Source organism: Drosophila virilis, chromosome 2, assembly GCF_030788295.1.
Source record: "Drosophila virilis strain 15010-1051.87 chromosome 2, Dvir_AGI_RSII-ME, whole genome shotgun sequence".
Taxonomy (NCBI): Eukaryota; Metazoa; Arthropoda; class Insecta; order Diptera; family Drosophilidae; genus Drosophila; species Drosophila virilis.
In genome coordinates, this window is record NC_091544.1 from 33,135,842 (window position 1) to 33,156,999 (window position 21,158).

General features: G+C 38.6%; 1 protein-coding gene across 2 annotated transcripts; it reads right to left on the reverse strand.

Moving 5' to 3' along the window:
- Positions 1-7,329: 7,329 nt before the first annotated feature.
- On the reverse strand, positions 7,330-16,845 carry LOC6632966 (uncharacterized). Of its 2 annotated transcripts, XM_015170274.3 has the most exons (6): positions 16,476-16,845; positions 9,452-9,868; positions 9,299-9,384; positions 8,994-9,077; positions 8,140-8,390; positions 7,330-8,070 (listed from the first exon to the last, which is right to left on the reverse strand). In XM_015170274.3, exons 2-6 carry the CDS (start codon positions 9,858-9,860, stop codon positions 7,944-7,946), a joined length of 957 nt encoding a protein of 318 aa, XP_015025760.1. In that variant the 5' UTR covers positions 9,861-9,868; positions 16,476-16,845; the 3' UTR covers positions 7,330-7,943. The 2 variants fall into 2 exon arrangements, with proteins under 2 accessions (XP_015025760.1, XP_032289833.1); XM_032433942.2 differs by lacking the exon at positions 8,994-9,077.
- Positions 16,846-21,158: the final 4,313 nt, after the last annotated feature.

Genomic DNA, 21,158 nt, shown 5'->3' on the forward strand with positions numbered 1-21,158 from the left:
TTTAAATTTTTTTAACATAATTAGTATAGTCTGTCTGAGTCTGTCTGCAGAGCTCATCTAAGGCCTAAACGTTATTTAAAAATTTCTAAAAATTATAGGATATCAATTTGACAGAAAAACGATAGATAGAGATAGATATATAGCCAAACATTAAAATGTAATGCATTGCAGCGCATTTAAATTTTATTTAACGCAATTTATGTACTCTGCCCAAATCGTTGCATAGAATAAAAATGCAGGGCTCGTCTGTGGCTTTAATGATATTTTTTGTTATGACTTGCTTTTAGTTGGCCATTAGTTGCTGCTGGATGCTTTCGCGGCTCTAATTAAACCAATTGGCGGACAAATTTTAATTAGCAAGTTTCGACAGCAACAACATGCAAAATAACAATAAAAGTCGGCAGCATTTGTGGGCGCGTGTTTATGCCCAAATTCGTATTTATTGACAAGCAGCCGACAATTGTTTTAATTTTGTTGTGCACGGCTTGGGGGGTGTAGGGGGGTTGAACATTTAAAGGCTAATAAAAAAATTATTCGACAAGTGCAATTAAAAAGCCAATAAGGTGCGCAGCGGCCTAAGCTACTTGAACTTGGCCAACTTTTTTATGGCCAGGCCAAATTTATGTCTAAGCATTAAGCGGCGATTTCTTAGCCAGGCCAAAGTGTCAGCCGGCGGGCAGCTTGGCTTAAGAACTTAAACCCTAGAGTCGTACAAAATTGTAAAATACGATGTACTCGAAAGTATAAAAGAAAAGAGTTCTCATATGGACTAGGGTATCTTTTAGCCGAGCATTGTCTAGCAGAGGATGCTGCATATTATTGACCTAGTCGTTACAATTTTATGATGCTCTTAAAGAAATCTACGCATTCTGCGCCCGTAGCAACTGCTGATGCAAGTGCAAAATTTATATGCCATAAAATAGGTCCAAGCTCGAGCTTATTCGATAAGATAAAAAACTGAAAGGGTTTCGATTAAAGCAACAGCTTTGTGTACTTTAAGTGCGCAAGATAGGCATCGAGGTGATCGAGGGGAGGCACCGGAGAAAACGCGCTGCTCAACATACGAAAATCTATTAACGGACATTTTATTGATGAGGCCCCGAGCTCTATGGAACCAATCAGATCAAGTCAATTAATCAATTGGGCTGCTAATTTGCTCAGACAATTGAATTCTCTGTGCGGCCTTGAGCTTTTGCTGGGCAAAGCTAAAGGCGCAGCAGGAGCTGCCAAGAGGATGCAGAAAAAATTGAGTGGCAAACTCAAGTGTGCGGCTCCTGCTGCGCAGCCTGACAAATAAATGGCCATAATAAAATGATAATAGTATTGGCATCAATCGAATATTGATTTGATGGCAACAAGCAGAGACAGCCAAGAAAGTGACAGAGAGAGAGGGAGAGAGTGGGAGACCAATAAAAGATAAATGCAATATATATATTTTTTTTCCGTTCGGCAAAACCAAGTCGAATCGTGCGCAAAGTTGGCAGCTGTATTGGGATTGGGTGCGGACTCACATGCTAAAAAGAACAAAAAAGAAAAAGGAGCCACGCAGGACGCACAAACGCAGAGCCAGCAATTTTCCAATTTAAGCAATTTGTGCCGTCCACCCAGGCTCAATAACAACAAGTAACAGCCAAAAAAGGAGCAAAAAAAAGAAGAAAATAAAAACATGGCACTACATCCGTAGAACCCAATAGCATACGATAGACTGTTGGAGATGGCGTCGATAAGTTCGACATGAAACTGTCTGAAACAGGCGCTATAAATACCAGCTGTAGTCGTTATAGTTGCCGCAGTAGCAGTGAGGAGGCCAGTTAAATTAAAGCTGCCAAATCGCGAGTCCAGCCGCACCGCTTGGAACTTTGTATGCGCTTACGGTGGATGCCATCAAATTCGTATTACGCTCAGGCATAAGATAATAAGTCTAAGATTAAAGACGCTAACGAGTGCGAAGTGAGACAGCATCAAATGCTATCAAAAGGCCATTTGATTCGGCAAAAAGAAAACATGTGTAGGTAGGCACAGGATATGCCACAAAAATAGCCAATTACTGAAGATTTATAAACGAGCATATTTTTATAGACGCAGAATATTGTATGTAGAACTAAAATACATAGAGATATATAAAAGGGAAACAAACTGGGTAATTCGATGAGAAATTCCCAAAAGCATTCAATGGAAGTTCGTTAGGAAATTAAAAGGGAAATTTTTAGGGCAATTTGTAGACGTATTAGAAGAAAGAAACGATATGATAAATTTACGAATCCGATATACAATCAGATATATTGTAAAAAAAACTCTAGATAGGTAACTATACATATGTAATTTAAATCAAGATTAATAACGAACGAAAGCAGACCCGTAAATTAATCAATTCTTTTGGGACTATTAATCAAAGTCAGTTTTTGCATGCTTAATTAATGTTTTTTGGTTAATTACAGCTGTCTGTTGTGTGTCATTGTGGACACACCCGAGGAGTGTAGAGTAGAGCAATCGTCGTTAGCAAATCAAATGGATGTTAGTCCCTCTGACAGCTTGTTTACATCAACATCTCAGGAAGTCAGCAATGCGGTAACGTGGGGCATTTACGGCTTGGGACTCCGATAGGGCAGCAAACGAAGCAAAATGAGCCTATGCGGGCGAATTTCACAACCGATAAGACCCCGCCCGCAAGCCTCGCTACCCTACCCCAGCCCCACCCATCCCCACCACCGAAAGGTATAAGTCGCCCCCGTTTTGGAGCAAAGCGGAAAGTAGTTAGCAGCCAAATGGCTTTCGGTTACTTGGCTGGCCGCCCACATACATTCGCTCGCCCATTGCCAATACGGAATGGACATTATGTCAAATGCAAAATGGAGCCACAGATTAACCATGGGAAAAGCATTCGGCATCCAGCATTCAGGATTCAGCATGCTGCACACGTGTTGGAGCTGTTTGTGGCACTTATGGATTCACATTTCAATTAAATATTTAGGCCTGAAACCCCCTTTTAAATAATTCAATACGCAAATCCGCACATTTCATATAACAGAGAATTCTCAATAATTTACTTTACGTGACCCAAACCGATAAATTCCCCGCGAGTTTCGAGCTGCCTTTGCCATGTGCAACGTGTTCAAGTTTTTTATTATTTTATTTTTTATCTGAAAATTCTAAAATTTGAACATTTTAACAGCTGCAAAGTTGTCAAAATTGGCCGAGGCACATGAAATATAAAATAGCAAAAGCCACTGAAATAGACACTGGTCAAAGATGTGGAGAAAGTGAAACAAAATTAAATGAAGCTGGAGAACTGCACGGATTTTGATTATAGGTTTATTAATGTACTGATTCCAGATTCAGTAGTTAGAAAATAGTTAAAGGAGTTTTTGGAGGGAATTTAATTTTGAATATTTTTAGCTCAACTTAAAAATCAGCCAAGGAAAGGTAGCTGTTTTTGATAAGTTTTTACAGGTGAAATAACGAAGAATAAATTCAACGAACTTAACACAAAAGGGATAAATGATCCCCTAAATAAAGCTGAACTCCTTCGAAAATAAATATTATCGATTATTGCGGGAAAAAGAGTCTGTTCCAAATATTTTTAAATTTGTTAAAAATCAAATCAGGCTCGGCTGGAAACGTATTCGATCTTAGCCCTTTCGCTCGCAGAAAAGTGCAACATAATCTGTAATAATATCGAAAACAAAGTCAAAAGCAAAACTTTGGGTTTGCTGCGTGTTTCTTTCTGCATTGATGTTTTTAATGGAGGACGACTCCAAACTTTGATGCGGATGCTTGCGCTGTGGCGCCTTCTGATTTTGGATTTTTTTCGTGACGCCCAAAAGCCAATAATGTCGCGTATTTCGCTGCTGACGCTGATGGTGACAACCACTGACATGCCCCCCCCCCCACATACACACACACAATCGCACACACAAACCCCACACACACGCTCGCACACACATGTCGCTTGGGGGCCTTTGGATAATGGTTTCGTGGCATAGAGCGGGGTCCTGCACGGTTCTGCGCGGCGTGGGGTGGGGTCCAGTGGTGTCCTCCGCAGCGTCGAGGCCCACAAAAAGCCAAAAGCAAATTTGGCACAGTGTCACACGTTATTGGTTTTGAGTCGTTTCTAGTGTATCGATTTAACTGCCAGCACGGCGACCCGCTGAGAGCCCTGCGGCTCGGCGTTTCGCTGCGGTTTGGTTGGGTTCCGTTCGTGTTGTTGTTGAGGTTGCTGTTTTCGCTTCTTCTTCTTCTACTTTTTGGTTTTTTTGCCCGCTCCTGTATTAAGCTTGCAACGCGTTGTAGTTGTCAGCAGCAGGAATGGCTGTTGCTGTTGTCGCTGTTGCCGGCAGGAAATTGTTGTATGCAAACATTATATTTTTAATAGGACTCTTTTTTTTCGCTTTTCAGTTGTGTTGTTATTTCTGGCAGCCATTTGAACAGTTTATCCCCGAAGTCCGAAAAAATACCCGCGCCTAACCAATCGCAACAACAATTGCTGCAAAGCTCTCATAGATTACGCCAAAGCTTAGATTTTGTTCTATACGAATATATATTTTCTATAGTCCAAATATTTTATTTATATTGTGTGCAGTCAATAAAAAGCTTATCGAACAAAATAATCAAAAGCAAATAATTTAAAATAATTGGCATTAAACTTGTTCATTTTTCTTTCGCAGCTTTGGTAATCAATTTAACGCTGGAATAGAAGTCGGAGGCTCTTTTAAAGAATTTTAGAAAATATACCAAAAGCCAAAATTATTAATGTGGGAGCCCTAGAAGGCGAGCGACAGAGAGCAGCACGCGGCAGACCCATTAAAAATAGGTAAAAATGGTTATTTGTATTTGTGCAAAATGCAAATGTATACAACAGGCAGAAGGAAGCATCTTCGACCCTATAAAGTATATATATTTTTGATCAGCATTAATAACCGAGTCGACCTAGCCATGTCTGTCTGTCCGTCTGTCCGTATGTATATACGAAAGGATATCAGAACCTATAAGAGCTAGAGACTTGAAATATTGACATGCTATTTTTTCTTTTTTTTTAGCAATTTTGGTAAATAATAAGAGCTAGAGTCACCAAAATTCTTATGTTACTTCTAGAATATTATATATATGTATATCAAGCATTTAAGATCGGTTAAGAGAAAACCAAAGTTATATGTAACTGCGCAATTGGATGGCACAGCTATCGAAAACTTCAACAATTTGTGTATACATGTACACACTAATTTTCAAGCGCGTCTTCTTCGCATTCTATCACATTTTAACAGCATTGTTATTACAACTTTTTTCTGTAATGCTATTTTTGTTCCTTTTTATTCTAAATAATACTTAATTATTGGTGTGCCTGGAGTAGAGACATAGCGAGTGTTGCGGTCTGTCGCGAGTTCGAGCCCTACCTAGGAAACAATTTTTTTTTTTGCTGGTTTGTCTGTTGAGTAGAGTCGTCAGCAAGTAATGCGGTCAGTTAAGAGTTCGAACCCCGCCAAGTGAATTCTTTTTTTTACTTTATCTTTATTACTTCACGAACTGCATTTGGTGTTGAAATAAGAGGGTTCAGGGTATTCCCTAATCGTAAGCTCCCGAATGGAAAATCTTACTTGTTAGCTTTGCAGTTTTGCATTAAAGAGCAGGAGAGACACTTGGCACTTGGAGTTGAAGTTGACCGTCAAGAAGTAAAAGTTTTAATTATAACTAAAATCATTCCATAATAACTTAATAATAATAATGATCAATCATCTTATAATATTAAACATATTTGTAAAAGTTAACCATTTTGAAACAAATTATAATAAGAAACTCTGTAATTCAATAGTAATAAAGAATCTACATATAAAATATCGCGAACTAATCGGGACATTGCTGAATAATTCAAGAAATCTGTATGAACGCACACAAATAATAAGATTTTTGATCATAAGCAACAAAGAAGACTCTCTCTAAACTTTTTATATAAACCACAGAAAATGGATCCTTCCTTTTTCATTACTTGGCAAAGTAAGTAATTCTTATGTAAATACTTAAAATGCAATAATATATGTATATACCTCTAAAATATTTGTCATACTTTATTGACCTTATGGATTCTTCACTTTAATCATCTGTATAAGAGTCTGAGATTCCATTATCTTTTGCAATCGGACAAAACAATGAGAATTAATCAAGACTTTTTTGTTTAAATTAATTCCTACTAATTCGGATACAAAGGCGTGCTCATTCAACCAATTGCAAGCAAATCGCAGAGTTAATTTAATTAAATTGCAAGCAACAAACGTAAATTTAAAGCTAGCCTGTAATTAAATGCAGCTGCCAGCACAATGAAATATTTTGCACACTACGCCCCATTTGCTGCTACCAAAATTAGATGATTATTTAAATTCGATTGTTTCAGCTTTGGGCGACAGGCTGGACAGGATGATGCTGACAGGCGATGACTGTTCGGGCGGGCAAATAGCAAATTGCAGCGAGCAAAGCGCGACAAGTTCGCCTTGTTGTCTGCACTCGCTGGCCGAAAAGTTTTCTCAGCCAGTTTCAGTTCTAATTAGCGCTCTCAAGATATTCAACACTCAGCGTAATTAAATGGAATTTTAAGCGTTGCAGCGTGCCAGTTCGGCAGCAGCGCCTTTTAATTACTGCCGAGCTGCTGCCCCACCAGATAGTGGGCAAATATGCAGTTGTTGGCAACTTCATTGCGACAAGCTGCAACAGCAGCAATAACAACAACAACAACAACAACAGCAACAGCTTAAATGACGGCCAACTTTTTGGTAAACGGCAAAACTTGGCTGGCACAAATTAATCATAACTTTGGAGGCTGCTGTTGCATTCAGCTGCCGGCGAATTGGAAACGCAATACGAGTACCAAGCCCGCATATCCTCTCCGTCTATCAGCACCCGCTTGCTGTATCGCCTAGAATGTTGCTGCTTAGGGCCATTAAAAATGTGTTAGGTTTTTGTACAGCACCGCCAAGGTGCAGATATGTAGCACGTCTGCATTTGCATAGACTTTCATTGGGGCGCGCGTCGTCGCTCTGTCTAATAAATTTCAGCAGCTCCTCAAAATTTATCAAAATGGTGAAAGTTTGCAAGTTGCAGCTACAGCTGCGCAGTGTTAGACAAAACAACTCTTCGACTATTTCCGTAGTTGGTGGGAGAACTTTTGTTAAACTAAAAAAAAAAGTGGCTTACATACACCCGAGAGCATCGTTGTGTATAAGCTGTGGCAGAAGAGGTACATATCTATACGTGTAGTTGGAGTAGCATCCTAACTTAGGGTAAGCTTGACTAGCCTAAAATAAGACTAATAATTATATTAGCTTTAAAATAAGACAATATACCTACAATTCTGTTTTATTTGATATTCGCTTTGGCTTCTATCAAAACAACTTTATTATTTAACTGCTTTTTTAATTCAAATTCAAATAGTGCACTGCTTGCTTAAACAGCTTACACCTGCTTGGCGGGCTGCTATCTGCTGCTAGACAAAAGCTGTTTGTTTTCACACGGAATAGCAAGCAGTGCATTAAGAACTATCAAAGCAGTTTAAGTTTGCAAAATTTACGTTACAATTCAAATGTTTGATAAACCATTTTAAATCAAAGTCAAAAACTTATGTACGCTTACCCATCGTACATTTACAATTGCCATAAGTGTTACATTTAATTTAACGTAAAATCGCATCAATTTAAAATTTCAATTTGGCTTTCATTTGATGCAACAGTTTTCGTGTTTGTTTTAATTCTTATCTTTCGTAGTCAATTACAGAAAAATGGCGCGTTTTGAGAAACGCAAATTGTTATTGCGATTGCATAAGAATTGTAAATAAATACAGAATTTAAATAAATAACATAAATAGCTAAAGCCTAGTTTCAAGTAAGCACATAAATTAATTTAATTTAAGTTGTCCAGTCATACGCACTAAAATGCAAGTAATTCGTAGCACCCGTCACGCCCTAGACCTCATTGCACTCCAGATACAGCTGGCGGCAATCGAAACCGGAACGCCCTCTGCGTCCGGCATCGTACAGATGCTCGAAGCTGGTATTGCTGCTGCGGCCGAGCATATAGCTAGTGGCATAGCTGTTTCGAAGAGGGAATATACGGGCTTAAGTACATATGAAAATGGGAAATATAGCAAAGACAACTCACGATCCCAGTTGGCAGAAGATGCTGCTGCCGCCAATTTCGCGCACACAGTCGGTGTTGGCATCGCACATGAAGCGCTGCATGCACTTGTCCTCCGCGTTGCGGTAGGTGCGGACGTAGCCCTTGAGGAGCGCAATGCCGGCGACGGCCGCATCGCTCACCGAGTCACGTTTGCCCAGGGAGCGGGCCGTGAGCGAGCGGTGTGAGAATGAGGTCTTCAGTGCGTCCAGGAGATTCATCACGATCTGTATGAACTGTGAATGGGAGCGTCGAGAGTTGGTAGAGTGTGATGGCAAGGTGTGCGTGTGTGTGTGTGTATGAGGGCAAGTCAATTGGGAAGCATTAGTCAATTAGTTTTGTGCCAATAAAATAACTATGTATGTATATCTAAGTATAGCAGTGTATGTGTAAATGTGTGTAGTGTGTGGTGTGTGTATGTACTGTGTTCTGTTTGTATGTGTGTGCTTGAAATTAATTTACATTGGCAGCACCATGCAACAAGGCGAAGCTGATGAGAAATACCCTTTTCACTTTGCGTGTAAAGTTAATTATTATTATAACTCCACAGCTATTTCACGCATGGTTAACATTTAAAATTTCAGCCCAAAAACAGTGAAATTTACATTGTAAGCTGAGAAAAGCTTATTGATACAATAATTGGCAGACAAGTGTTAACTGCTTGCAGCCAACGTGCGATTGGAATTGGTAACAAATGCTTGATATCGAAATTGAATTCCACTTTCGTAAAAATCTTTTAAAATCTCAATAAATAATGTTCACATCAGCTCTGAGCGCCCTTATATAGTTGCATAGTGCTCTACGGTGTGCGTTTGGTGTGTAAGCAATAATGGTTTTACCTCGCCAGCTTGCTTGGCCATCGAGTTGACTTGATCTGGATCTCTGGTGCCCAACACGGACGACAGCACAGCCGCCAAGATGCCCTGTGCGAATTGGTTTTTAGGTTGAGGAATAGTAGGAAATAAATACATAATACAAAACGAAAAACAAAGTAAAATAAAAAAAAGAGAGCGGCCCAAACACCAAATCAGTATAAATACATATAAATACAAAACAGCTAAAAACAGCCAAAACATAACTCAAAATAAATGGCACAAAAGCGACAAAAAAAGGTTGAAAATAAATGGAAAAAAACGTTAATTACCTGCATTGGAGAGCCACCGTTGTCGACCTTGTCGATGCCATCGCTGGGCGCACCACCGCCCAAGAGTGTGTTGATAATGCGCAGGCCTGCACAAAATAAAGCAAATTACTAATATATTTAAGATAATCGAAAAGAATAGTGTATACTACGCACCCATCGAGATGACATTAGCCCAAGGGCTGCCGCCAAGACCAATCGAGCTGTCGACATCGTCCGACTTGGTGGGCGCATTGGCAGCGCCATTGAAGAACATGGTCATCACCGTCGACAGCATGTTTGACCAGGTAAAGCCGCCGGGTCCGCCCACGCTCTCCTGTATCTGATTGCCCTCAATATCATCCTCAATGTCGTCCAGAGCCACCTTCTTGGAGGCATTCGGCTTGACGGCAAACTTGCGGGCGCTGCTCTCGGGGCGATAAACTGGTGACTGCGACTGCGACTGGATCAGCTGTTGCTGGCGCTGGTACAGCTCCTGCTGGGGAAAGGCGTAGGTGAGCAGCAGGCAGTTGCAGGCCACTATGGAGAGCAGCAGGTAGGCGTTTAGCTTGCGTTGATTCAACATGGCGTTGTCTACAAAATAGAAATAAGCAAAGTAAGCTCGTGTTTTCAGTCTTTCGTATTGCGCACTTAAAAACTGGGAGGCCCCAACCGCCAAGTCCATATAACACTTTCACATTGCCCAAGCGCTGACGGGTTGTTTGAACCTGCCCATGTCCCGCGCATACAAATAAGCCCAAAAACTAAAGCTAACAAGAAGCACACAAAATAGTGTCCAGTGCGCACGTGCAGTTACATGAAATAGTTGGCCCAATTCACGAGTGTCCATTCCGCAAGACTCTATTAAAGTGACATAACATAAAATAATTTAATGAAGGCTCAAGAGCTATGGGAAGTCTTTAATGAATGTCATAAAAACTCTTATATCTTTAATAAAGCAATTCAATGCTAGATAAACGATTCCTGAATAATGAGTTTATAAACTAAATTCATTTACCTCCCGGCCAAAAAAGAATAAAACAAATTCACAGGCTAAATGGAAATTTTCTGTGGAAGAAAATATGAAAGTTGTTGCGCATTATTTAAGCAAAGAGCTAACCACTTCCGAAACAAAAAGACAAAAACAAGTCTAACTGCGCGTAATTAAAATGCCTTGCCTCAGAGCTGGAGTCTCGGTCAAATTGAACCTGTTCCCAGTGGCAGGGGCATATTAGAGAGCGGCAAGAAAGCGGCTAAAGCCACAGAATTGGTCAAGACTGGGCAGCCAAAACAAGACAACACCCAAGCGCTGGCTTCATTAAAAGAAGAAAAACAAAACCTGATGCGCACTGAACTGGGATATACGATATATTAAGTACTTGTTAGGCTGAAAGAAAGCAAGCCGCTGCGCGAGGTGGTAAAAGCGATTAGAGCCACAGAGAAAGACTTCCTGAAACTAGAGTTAACACCAATATTCGTCTTGATATTCAAATGGGTAAATTAGCTGTGAGTTCTGCTGCTCTGCGGCTCTTCCCGATAGATGAAACAACAATCTTTGAGTCTCAATCGAGGCCTTGCTTTTTCTGGAACCAGTTCAGCCGTAGCGGTACTTGCACACAGATGTCATGCAGCATGTTACCGTTAAAAAATAATAATGAAAAAACTGGCCAGAAAGAGCCATAGAGAATGCCAATAGCTGAACTGAGCTGAGCATCGATCAGGGGAGATGCGATTGCATTGATTTCCATTTAATTGCCCAACAACCTGCTGCCAACAGCGGAAACGGGCCAACAGAATGGGTCAGCTTCTAATGCTGCTGCTGCTGCTTTTCTTCTACTTCTTCTCATATCATATAACGGCCTTACCATGGAAATGTAAATTGTTTTGAGATGCGATCATCAATCAACATTATGACACGCTTTTTATCACGCCTGCGACACAGTTCCACCAAATGTGAATCGCTCTTATAATTATTGCATCTATGTAAATTTAGAAAGCTGTTAGGAACGTGCAGTGGCACTTTGAAACGGTCACTAGGTTTCATGGGAACGTGTCTTTTTTATGCCTTCTTTGCTATCTTTTTACCGTGGGGCGTGAGCGAGCCGTGAATCAATGAATTAGTCAAGAGTTCTCAGTTATATAAACGTGCGAAACATATGCAAGGGGCGAGATTCAGAGATTTTGCCTGCAAAAACTCCTTTAAATCTTCATTAAGGTCTTAAGTATATGCTCTATGGCTAATTAAAAATATAATATTAATAGTATTATTTAAATTTGCATAACATTTTATGCTTTATGATGATTGGATGATAAAGAGATAAAATATATAAGAATCTGTTGCTAGAAAGTAGAGTTAGGCATGAAATTGTGTATAAAAATGTTCAGCTGATAAAGCGTGGCCTCTTTATATACATTACCTGTCGAAAAACAAATTTAAAAAAATCAAGTTTATAAAAAGCTAATATATATGAAATACAAGAAAAAATCACCTGTCACTCAGAGCAAATAATTTAAATAAATAATCATAAGTTGAATAAACAAAGAAATTAATAATTGCCTCTGGATTTGCACCGGCGATCTCTCTCATGTTAGTCGAGTGCTCTGACAGCGAAGCCACACAGGTTCAAAGAACAATTCTAAGACTGCATTGTTTTGCAAATCAATTCCCACTAGAAGGTCAAATTTTCCAAAGCCCAGTTCAGATTACAGATTCGAACAGTCTGTCAGTCAGCACTGGGGATATTCAGTTATTATTAAAGATATATAAAATATACAATGAGAATATATTAAATTATTTGCTCAAAGTCAACTCTTCGACGAATGTGGCGTATGATATGATATAATATATTTATAACATTAAGTATCGTACGTCTTGCTTGGGTAACCTGCCTTTTGTTTTGTTTCAGCTTCAGCGATTTAGCATGATATATGAAATGGATTGAGATATGATTGGTTTAGTAGGCAATAATGCTAAAAGCTTTTACTCTCTTTAAGGCTAGGCACGCAACTCTTACTTTCATGGTCGGCAATAACAATTCCATTAAATGTGGCAATTAAAGAAGTATTTTTGTTATTGAAGAAAAAACAAACAACTGTTGCCAATAATAAAAAATAATTTACACATATGCGTCGACTAAACGAAATTAAAGCCATTTCTTTAGAAATAATTGCAAATGGACTTGGACACAAAATTAGAAAGTGTAAAAACCGCAAAAAACGAAACACGCGCCAAATGGCTAAATGTTAAGCAGTGTGAGAGGAGGAGGGTAATTATAGTAGTTAGTGGTTCTTTGGTCAAATGTACCAAACATTTATTACAATTCATCTTCCATCTACTTCTCTCGTCTCTTCGATGTGCTTTTCGTTTTTAATGCGGTCGCCACCTTGGCACGCCCCACTGAGCGGGGCCCAAGTCAAAGCTGAGAAAGTATCTTCGTGATTTGCGGTTGGGCTTCTACCTTTCCTTTGCACGTACATACATACTTATATGTATATACATTGGAGCTGGCGCTGAGCTTGGAAGTGCTGAATCATTCTGTGAGAGCCAGATTATCTTGTTGCTGTTGTTGTTTTTGCTGCTGCTTATTTTCGGTTAACGCAAGCTCGGCGCAGTCATCGACTCGTTTGTGGCAAGAGAAACTCGAATAAGTGTGTGTATATAACACACACACTCACGTGTGCTTTGCGGAGTTTCACTTTCTTTTTGGCCAAGAATTCGAGTACCTTCAGGTTTATTGACCACAAAAACTGAAATTTAGCCAGGCGCAGGCGCAAATCCCGCTCAGTTTGCATTTATAGTTCAGCCTGGGCGACTTAAACTTTCCAGCAAGTTCGTGTCTTAAGTCTTTCATTTTATTCGCTTTTCGCTCAATGGTCAAACACCTCGACGTGCAGTGTCTAACGGTACATTGCGTCGCATTTAAATGCGGCTTGGAAAATGCGACATTTTTGTTGTTGCTGTGTTTTTGAGCGACTATTTGGTAACAACAGGTGTCAACGGGTTTCTGCTATTCGGCATGACAAACACATCCAATGCCCAAATGACGCAATGTGGTGAGCATGATCGAAGAGCCATTCAATTTGCATAGGCATCCGTTTGTCAAAGCTGCATTCAAGTAGATTGAGGCTTGCCAAGATCAAAGGAAAGCTGCTTGTGCCATACAACAGCTGCAACAGTTGCAACAGCTGCCAGCATTAGTTTTACTTTTACCTGACCCGAATGGGCATATAACTTATAAGCGTCACGAAAGCAGAACAAATTGCAACTGTCATTAGGTATTATTATTATTATTTTTTTTTATTCATTTTGCAGCTGCACTTGATGCCGGAATTGCAACTGTCACGATTTGCTTGACAATTGCCAGAGTTAACGGTGTGAAAATTGTGGCCTTGTTTTCATGCAAGTCTTCGAATTTATATATTTAAATGCACAGATGTATTTCCAATTGAATTGGTAGAAATTTATGAAATTTTTAAGTAATTCGTTTTATTTTTAGATATTTATTTTAAGTATTAGCTGAGAAATCATTTGGGAGAAACTACTGAATACGCTCCTTAAATGTCTCATATTTATTAAGCATATTTGCATTTCTCTTTACTTTTATATGGAACTTAATTTTTTTTTTTTAATATTGGCAGCTGATATAATTTTTTACTGTTTAATGTTTTTTGACTTAAGAAAGTTGGCAATCTAAAAATTATATTAAGGACTTTCGTACATTATATTAAGATGTTGCGAATTTTACAAAAGGTCTTAAATTTTTTATTTCAATTTATTTTTTAAATTATTATTTTACCGTGTATAAAAAAAGAAAACGCAAGGTTTTTTTTTGTAAATTTCTAGATTTTGCTATTGTATTATTACAAAAATAGTTAATGGCTTTAATAGTTACTCCCAGGCATTCAATTTAATTCAATTGCTAACAAAGTGGATTTTTTTATGAAATATTTGAAATATATTTGTAGTTATAAATATAAAATACGCTGAACTTTGGCCGGAATATTTAACTTATTTTTTAATTTTCAAAACTTGCAAACGATTTCATACATCTTTAACCCTGCAAATTCGATTTTCTTGAAGAAATATTTTTGTTTAATATTTCATTAGGGGTATATATATCTATCCTATTTTCTGAAATATATATTTGTATTTAATTGCAATTCATAAGAATTTTATATGCCTAAATTATTTTCACCATATTTATCAATAATTTAATTTATTTGAGATGACAAAACTTACCGACAAAACTGCACCACAAAACTAACAATTTAGCAGTTAGCCAAATTGATTGAGCACGCTTAAACGGCTTGAAGAAAAACTTTCACCACAGACTGGGCAACAACAGCAGCAACAACAAGCGCAGACTATGTTGACAAAGTAGAAGCCGCAAAATGCCAAAGAAACCACCAACAACAACAACAACCGAAACAACAATAACAACAAAAGCCACAAACAAACGTCTTGCATGAATGAAAGTTACAAAAAGACTTGCTTTAAGCTAACACAGCGGGGCGTAAAGTAAGAAAAAATAAAATATTTTATATATATTGAAGTCAAAGTCATGGAATTTATAAAACAAATTGAGCAAAGCAATGTGGTTTGAAAATGGGTTAAGAAGTGGGAGAGGGAGCGAGAGAGAGAGAGAGAGAGACAGAGAGAGATGCCTCTTGTGGGCAATTAATAATGAATAAAACAAACATCGAATTTTCAGCATAGAAATCAAGTCAAAGCACAGCCCCAAGCAAGGCGTTAATTGGCATGCAAAGAGCTAAAGAGCCGCACTCGGCCACAAGAATCAGTTCATAGATACACACACACACACACACACACGCACACACACACATAAGCACACACATGCAGAGAAGTATCAAGGCCACAGAGCTGATGTTAAGGTGCGGGCTTTTGAAATTCTTTAGCCACAAATTTGGGTCAGTGGGTGGCCCAAAAAGTGGCAGCCAATTTGAAGCATGCCGCATGCAGCTTGAGGCTTGGCTCAATGCACAATTTCCATAAGGCAGCCAATGCGTGCGCCAGTCCCCGTCCCCGTTCCCGTGCCTGCTCAACCCCTGCCCTAACGTGACCAGGTGCTTCTGCTATGTGTGTCTGTCCGCCAATTTAAGCCCAGTTGTTGCGTGCGTTGTGTTTGCTTTGGCCTTTTTCATGCAAAGTTGTTAACTCGTTTAACAGACAATTTCATGGTGGCCGTTCCTAAGAATTTGACGCTACAGGTTCTGTTATTTCTTGGCCTGACCCAAATATTTTCTAGCTATAGCTGTTCTTTCTGCCCGATTACATAAATCACAGTCTCATCAATTCACTTGTGTTCTATGAATACCTTTGAAAGTTAGTTTGAATCCAAACTAAATCAATTATTTTGGCTATCAACTGCAGACATCCAAGTGCCAAATACCGAATGCTTTTCAATTTACATGAAATTAAATTTATGAATCAGATTGGAATGCAATTTAAATTGTATTCAAGCCATTATTTACTTTATAAAGTGTATGATATAAAGATTGAAGAAATCTGTAGATATAGTTTAGATGTTAATATAGGTGTCCATATATAAATTTGTCCAAATTCAAATTTGTAGACGCGGTTTGAAGTTTCCATATCAGTTTCCATACCCGAAATTGTGTTCTGTATCGACCAAACTATTTGCATATCAAAATATATTAAAATCAGACTTCTCTATCTTAAGCACGGTTGGTATAAAGTTAAGATAATTAAATAAAGATATAATCTCAAATATTACTCTATAGTACTTGCAGGGTATTTAATTTAATTTGAAATTGTTTTGAGCTGATATAATTTAAAGCTGTTAAAACATTATATGTTTTTCAAATTATTTTTTTTTTGTGTTTTGATATATATGGCTGCAAGAGTATTTCATTTATATTTTTTTTTATTTTGTAGCTGATATAATATTCAACAGCATTATAATATTTTCTTGGCAGTTTAAAAATGATGTTAAAAACTTTATCACATTAAATTAAAATTGATGTTTTTAGGTCCTAATCGAGCACTTAGTAAAATCGTAAAAATACCAGAGAAAGTTGAAAAAAAATTTAAAAATTTTACTTGTACATATCACAAATCCTTTAAACCTAAATACACTTTAATTATTATATTTACTTGAAAATGAAATTTAAATATATTGTTAGTTATTAAACTTAGCATCAAAAATAAGCCGTTGCTTACCCGTTACTTAGCTGTAGTCTAGCAGTTGCTAGCGCTTAAACGGTCCAATTTAACTATTTAAGCTATTGACTAGCAGCTTGTTAAAAAATACGAGATTCACAAGGATCACGCAGCTCCGTTCATTCGCTCGAAATTTCGTTGCACACAATTTGAAATTATCACGCGATTGTCGAAACTGCACAATTCACCTGTTGCACTGGTATTGCGCACCACGAAAATAGTTCGAGTACAATTTATATCTCTTTTCTTGAACTTGGTCGAAAGACTTTCGTTTGCTTTAAGATGCGTCGCAATTTCACTACGCGTCTTTTTGTGTTGTTTTTGCTGTTGCTGCGGCTGCTACGGCTGCTGTTGACGTCTGAAACGGCGATCGCCTTGAACTTGCCTTTATATAGCCTGACCCATTTTTTCGTGGCGAAGAAATGCAGCGAACCGGCTGCGCAGAGTACAGCGGCTGCGCAACGGCAAATTCAGTTCGACACGCAACATGTTCGCTGAGCTGTCGAACTGCGACGAAGTTGCGTCTGTGCAGCTGTGCCGCCTGCGTTTGACTTGATCGCGTGTAATTAGCCATTCGCTTATGCTTCTATTTTTGTCCTCTTTTGAGCTGTCGTTTATTGCTCTTTGCTGCGGGTGATTTACCGATCTTTCTACCTGCTCATCTTTGCCAAGGTTTCGTTTTCATTTGCAGTTGCTGATTTACATTAAAGTGTATTTCTGAGTGCGTACAACAGCTTCCAAGCCGCTTTGTTCAATCTTTACGACCCCGACAAATTACTCATCCACCTTTTGTTGGCAACAGACTGGGGCTTACCTTGACTAGGATAACTTTTCCAATGTTGCGCAGCGTTGCGATGACTGATTGTGGCCACAGTTGACTCATGGATCAAACAGAGATGAGTTCCAAAAAAGATAAAGTAGTTGACGTTGGTTTAGTTGTGATCAATAAAAAAAACTTTACCCAGATATATGAAACAGCGCAAGTATTGAAATATATAAAATCTTTGTTGTATATGCATTCTAGTGTGAACAGCGTGGTTTCATGTGGAATATAAAATATTCTTAATAAAAGTTCATACAACCTTCTAGCTTATTCAATTAAATGATAAATTCAATAAATAAGAAAATATGCAAAAAGCAGAAAATCCTTGTTAGTTGAAAGTGTGTTAAAAATTCAATGAATGCAAAAAACGAAATGCGAAAACATTTTAAAGGATTTTGCGAGCAAGCGAAGAATTTGGTTAATAATGAAAAAAAAAACAACAAGAAAGAGGCAATGGTAAACTGCACGTGCTTGTGTGTGTGTGTATGTGTGTGTGTCTGTCTGTGTGTGTGTGTGTGTGTGTGTGTGTGTGTGTGTGTGTGTGTGTGTGTGTGTGTGTGTGTGTGTGTGTGTGTGTGTGTGTGTGTGTGTGTGTGTGTGTGTGTGTGTGTGTGTGTGTGTGTGTGTGTGTGTGTGTGTGTGTGTGTGCGTGTGATAGTGCTTGTTTTTCTTCGCCTTCCTTGCTTCTTTTACATTTTTTCTTCTTCGTCTTCGCCCGGCCAGCGGCACACGTGCAAAAAAGTTAAGCCGTTCGAGCAAAAGTTTGCCAAACAGCCAGACGAACGGACAAGGTATTAGAACTCTTTCGAAATCAAATCTGTCCAGGCGAACGAGCGAGAGCGAGAGGGAGAGAGAGAGAGGGAGAAAAACTAACACAGACACAGCTGCTCGGTCGCCATCTGCATTTGTATGTGTTTACATTTAGTTGTATTCGATTTGCATAGCAGATTTAAGCAAGAGTTCAGACAAGCTGAAGAGAGAGAGATAGAGAGAGAGAGAGAGAGTGGGGCGGGGGAGTTAGGGTCACACACAAATCAATGCCAACTCTGCGGGCAATCAGCATACAGCTGGGGCGGCAGGGGCAGTCGACGCTTAAACGCCTTCCCTGTTGGTTATTGAGTGGTCTTAAAGCCGATTGGGCCAAGTTTTGTTCTGCCAGTGGCTTTGCTTATTGAATAAATGTGCACGGATTTATGCAAATCCCAACTACAGCACCTGCCCGGCTGACCTGTCCAGCTGACCTGTCCTCCCTCGTATATTTGCACGGACCAGGCTGACCATTTGCCATGCGCTTAATCCGCCCATAATTGTTCAACATTTGTTATCTAAACAGTGACTTTCACAGTGACTACCACTGTAGCTGTAACTGTGACTCTTCTGACTGTAATCCATGGATATGTCCAGAGTTTAGTTGTTATTGTTTGTCTTTTGTATTGGAATTTGCTGTGCACATTAGCGTAATTATTTGTGTTGATAGCGTGTGTGTGTGTGTGCGAAAACCGTTGCCAAAAACTGTCTAAACATTGGCACACAAATTAAGCTTAACATTTGGCATCCCCATTGACTTTGTCAGCCACGGCCAGAAATATGGTTTACTAATTCAATTGCTTTGGGCCGGATGATGAATTATGATTTAATTAGGCAAATTACGCACCTATTTCATAGTATAATAATTCAAGTTATCTTTCCCCCACTAAGTCCAGACCTATCTCTGGCAGCTCCATCATATATATAAATATATTTATATATATATTTATTTATATATTTATAATTTATATATATATTTCATCTATTGATTATTTTATTCGACCATTGACTCTGCAGTTGATATATGTATTTTCCTTTATTCAATATTTATTTTTTAGTAAATAATTGGCTTTTAAAATATTTTGAATATGTGCAAAGTATTTCAAAGCAATGATTGTTAAATGTCAAATGTATATATATTTTTTCGATAACATATATTGACCATTATGTATGCCTTTTCCATTTGTTTATTGGCTTAATTATCTTCAAAAGTCTCCGATTGGCTTCTCTAATATAGCACTTAAATTAAGTAAATAGTAAAAGTTCTCAATCTCAAACCTTTCCAAGCTGTATAGAAAATGAAATTGGACTATTTAAGCGCTTGATTGTGTATCAATTAGCGCACATTTTAAAATTCTCTTTGTGTGTTTGCCTGGCGCATTAGCACGAATATTTGTCCCGGCGCTCATACACCGCCCCACCTCGCGACCGCGCTGCCTGCACAGCGTCTGGGTGAAACCAAAAAAGTGACCCACATTTCGTCTATTTTTTCTGTGTACGTTGCTCATGTGTGAAGCTGTGTTAAGGGGGCTGTGGCGACTATGGTGGGGGGTTATTTGCTGACAAATTGAAATCATGACATTAACCTCGACGTCACATACACAAACCCAAGCCAAATAAACACACATAAACGCACACACATGCAGGCGCGCACACATGAAGAACTCTTAGAGATTGTTGCATACTTTCAGGCATATTATTTATGCACAGACCCTGATCTATGCAGTCATCTGTATGTGTGTGTGTGTGGGCGTGCGTTCGTGGTAATATAAAATCAATAAATCGTAAGCATTTTTTATTGCGCATCCTGCCAAACTAGAAGACAGGACGCTGCCTTTATTTTCCTTGATTTTACATAAGGCCGAAAACAGTAGCTGATGGCTCTGTATGAAAAACTATAACGCTCTCTGAGTTTATCAACGCAGAACCACTTCAGAATAATGATGTCTGCTACCAGCACAACTAACAACTGATAGCCGCAGCTGGAGGGAGGGCGGCATAATGTTTTGCTATATTTTTATATTAAATCAAATATTTTTGCTGCCCTTGACAAAATGCAACATGCTGATAAATATTTGTTTTATTGCTGCACATCGACTTAAGAAATTCAGGCGGAAGTTAAAGTTTGTAAAAAAATGTGTATTAATTGAAAAAAAAAAGAACAAAAAAAAAGATCAGAATCAATATCAACTGCAGCTAAAAAGGCAATGCTATAAGCCAGATAATGCCAGATGCTTAACTTTAGCTAATACTGTTTGAAAGCTAAAACGGCTATTTGAAGTGCATTAGCTACTCGTATATATTTCGGAATTTAAAGTAATGTATGAGTTAAAGAGCAGTCCTTACTGTTTTGAATAGCAAACATAAAGGTTTCTGACAAAGGAGATAAAAGTTAATATCCCTAAATATGGATTATTAGAACAAAATTAATAAAGTAGTTGAAAGTGCCATCAGGGTTAGATTGGAATAGTTTACATTTAAATTTAAATATCAGAAGCTTTCCTATTAACTAAATATGTGGTACAACACACACCTTTGTTTAACTACCCACATATCAACAGCCCACAATTGTGCGAATTCGTAAGAGTATTAATTAATAGAAACCGCCGTATATTGGATATCTGAGGAGCTTGTCATTGCCACACATTTCATCGAATTAAACGCATTTCGTCGAATTATGGTTGCACATACATTTTGGGCATTTGGTCAGACCTCTGCTTTATGCTGTTCGCTGGAATGACATTAACAGGGCTGTTAGTCGCCTCGACCACGCCCCTAAAATGTAGTAAAGCAAATTATGAAATTTCATCGCATTTGTAAAATTGCATTTCAATCAATATCCCTGAACAGAGACTACTTTAACATATTTCAGCAATTAGGCTGTACACCTGTGTCCGAGGGCGCTCTGTGTGTGCGTGTGTGTGTGTGTGTGTGTGTGTGTGTGTGTGTGTGAGTGTGTGTGAGTGTGTGAGGGGCGTGGTTAATAGTGTTGGTGCAGAGTTGACATTAAGTTCAAAGTGGATAACAATTTAGATATAAATGGACATAGGCTT

What these genes read in the sequence shown, in the direction of transcription:
- LOC6632966 (XM_015170274.3), bottom strand. Translation starts at nt 9,860, where the DNA reads ATGTTGAATCAACGCAAGCTAAACGCCTACCTGCTGCTCTCCATAGTG. An exon ending in GGCTAATGTCATCTCGATGG is followed by an intron (nt 9,385 to 9,451) that starts GTGCGTAGTATA and finishes TATTTTGTGCAG; the next exon opens with GCCTGCGCATTATCAACACA. An exon ending in ATCTTCTGCCAACTGGGATC is followed by an intron (nt 8,071 to 8,139) that starts GTGAGTTGTCTT and finishes TCTTCGAAACAG; the next exon opens with CTATGCCACTAGCTATATGC.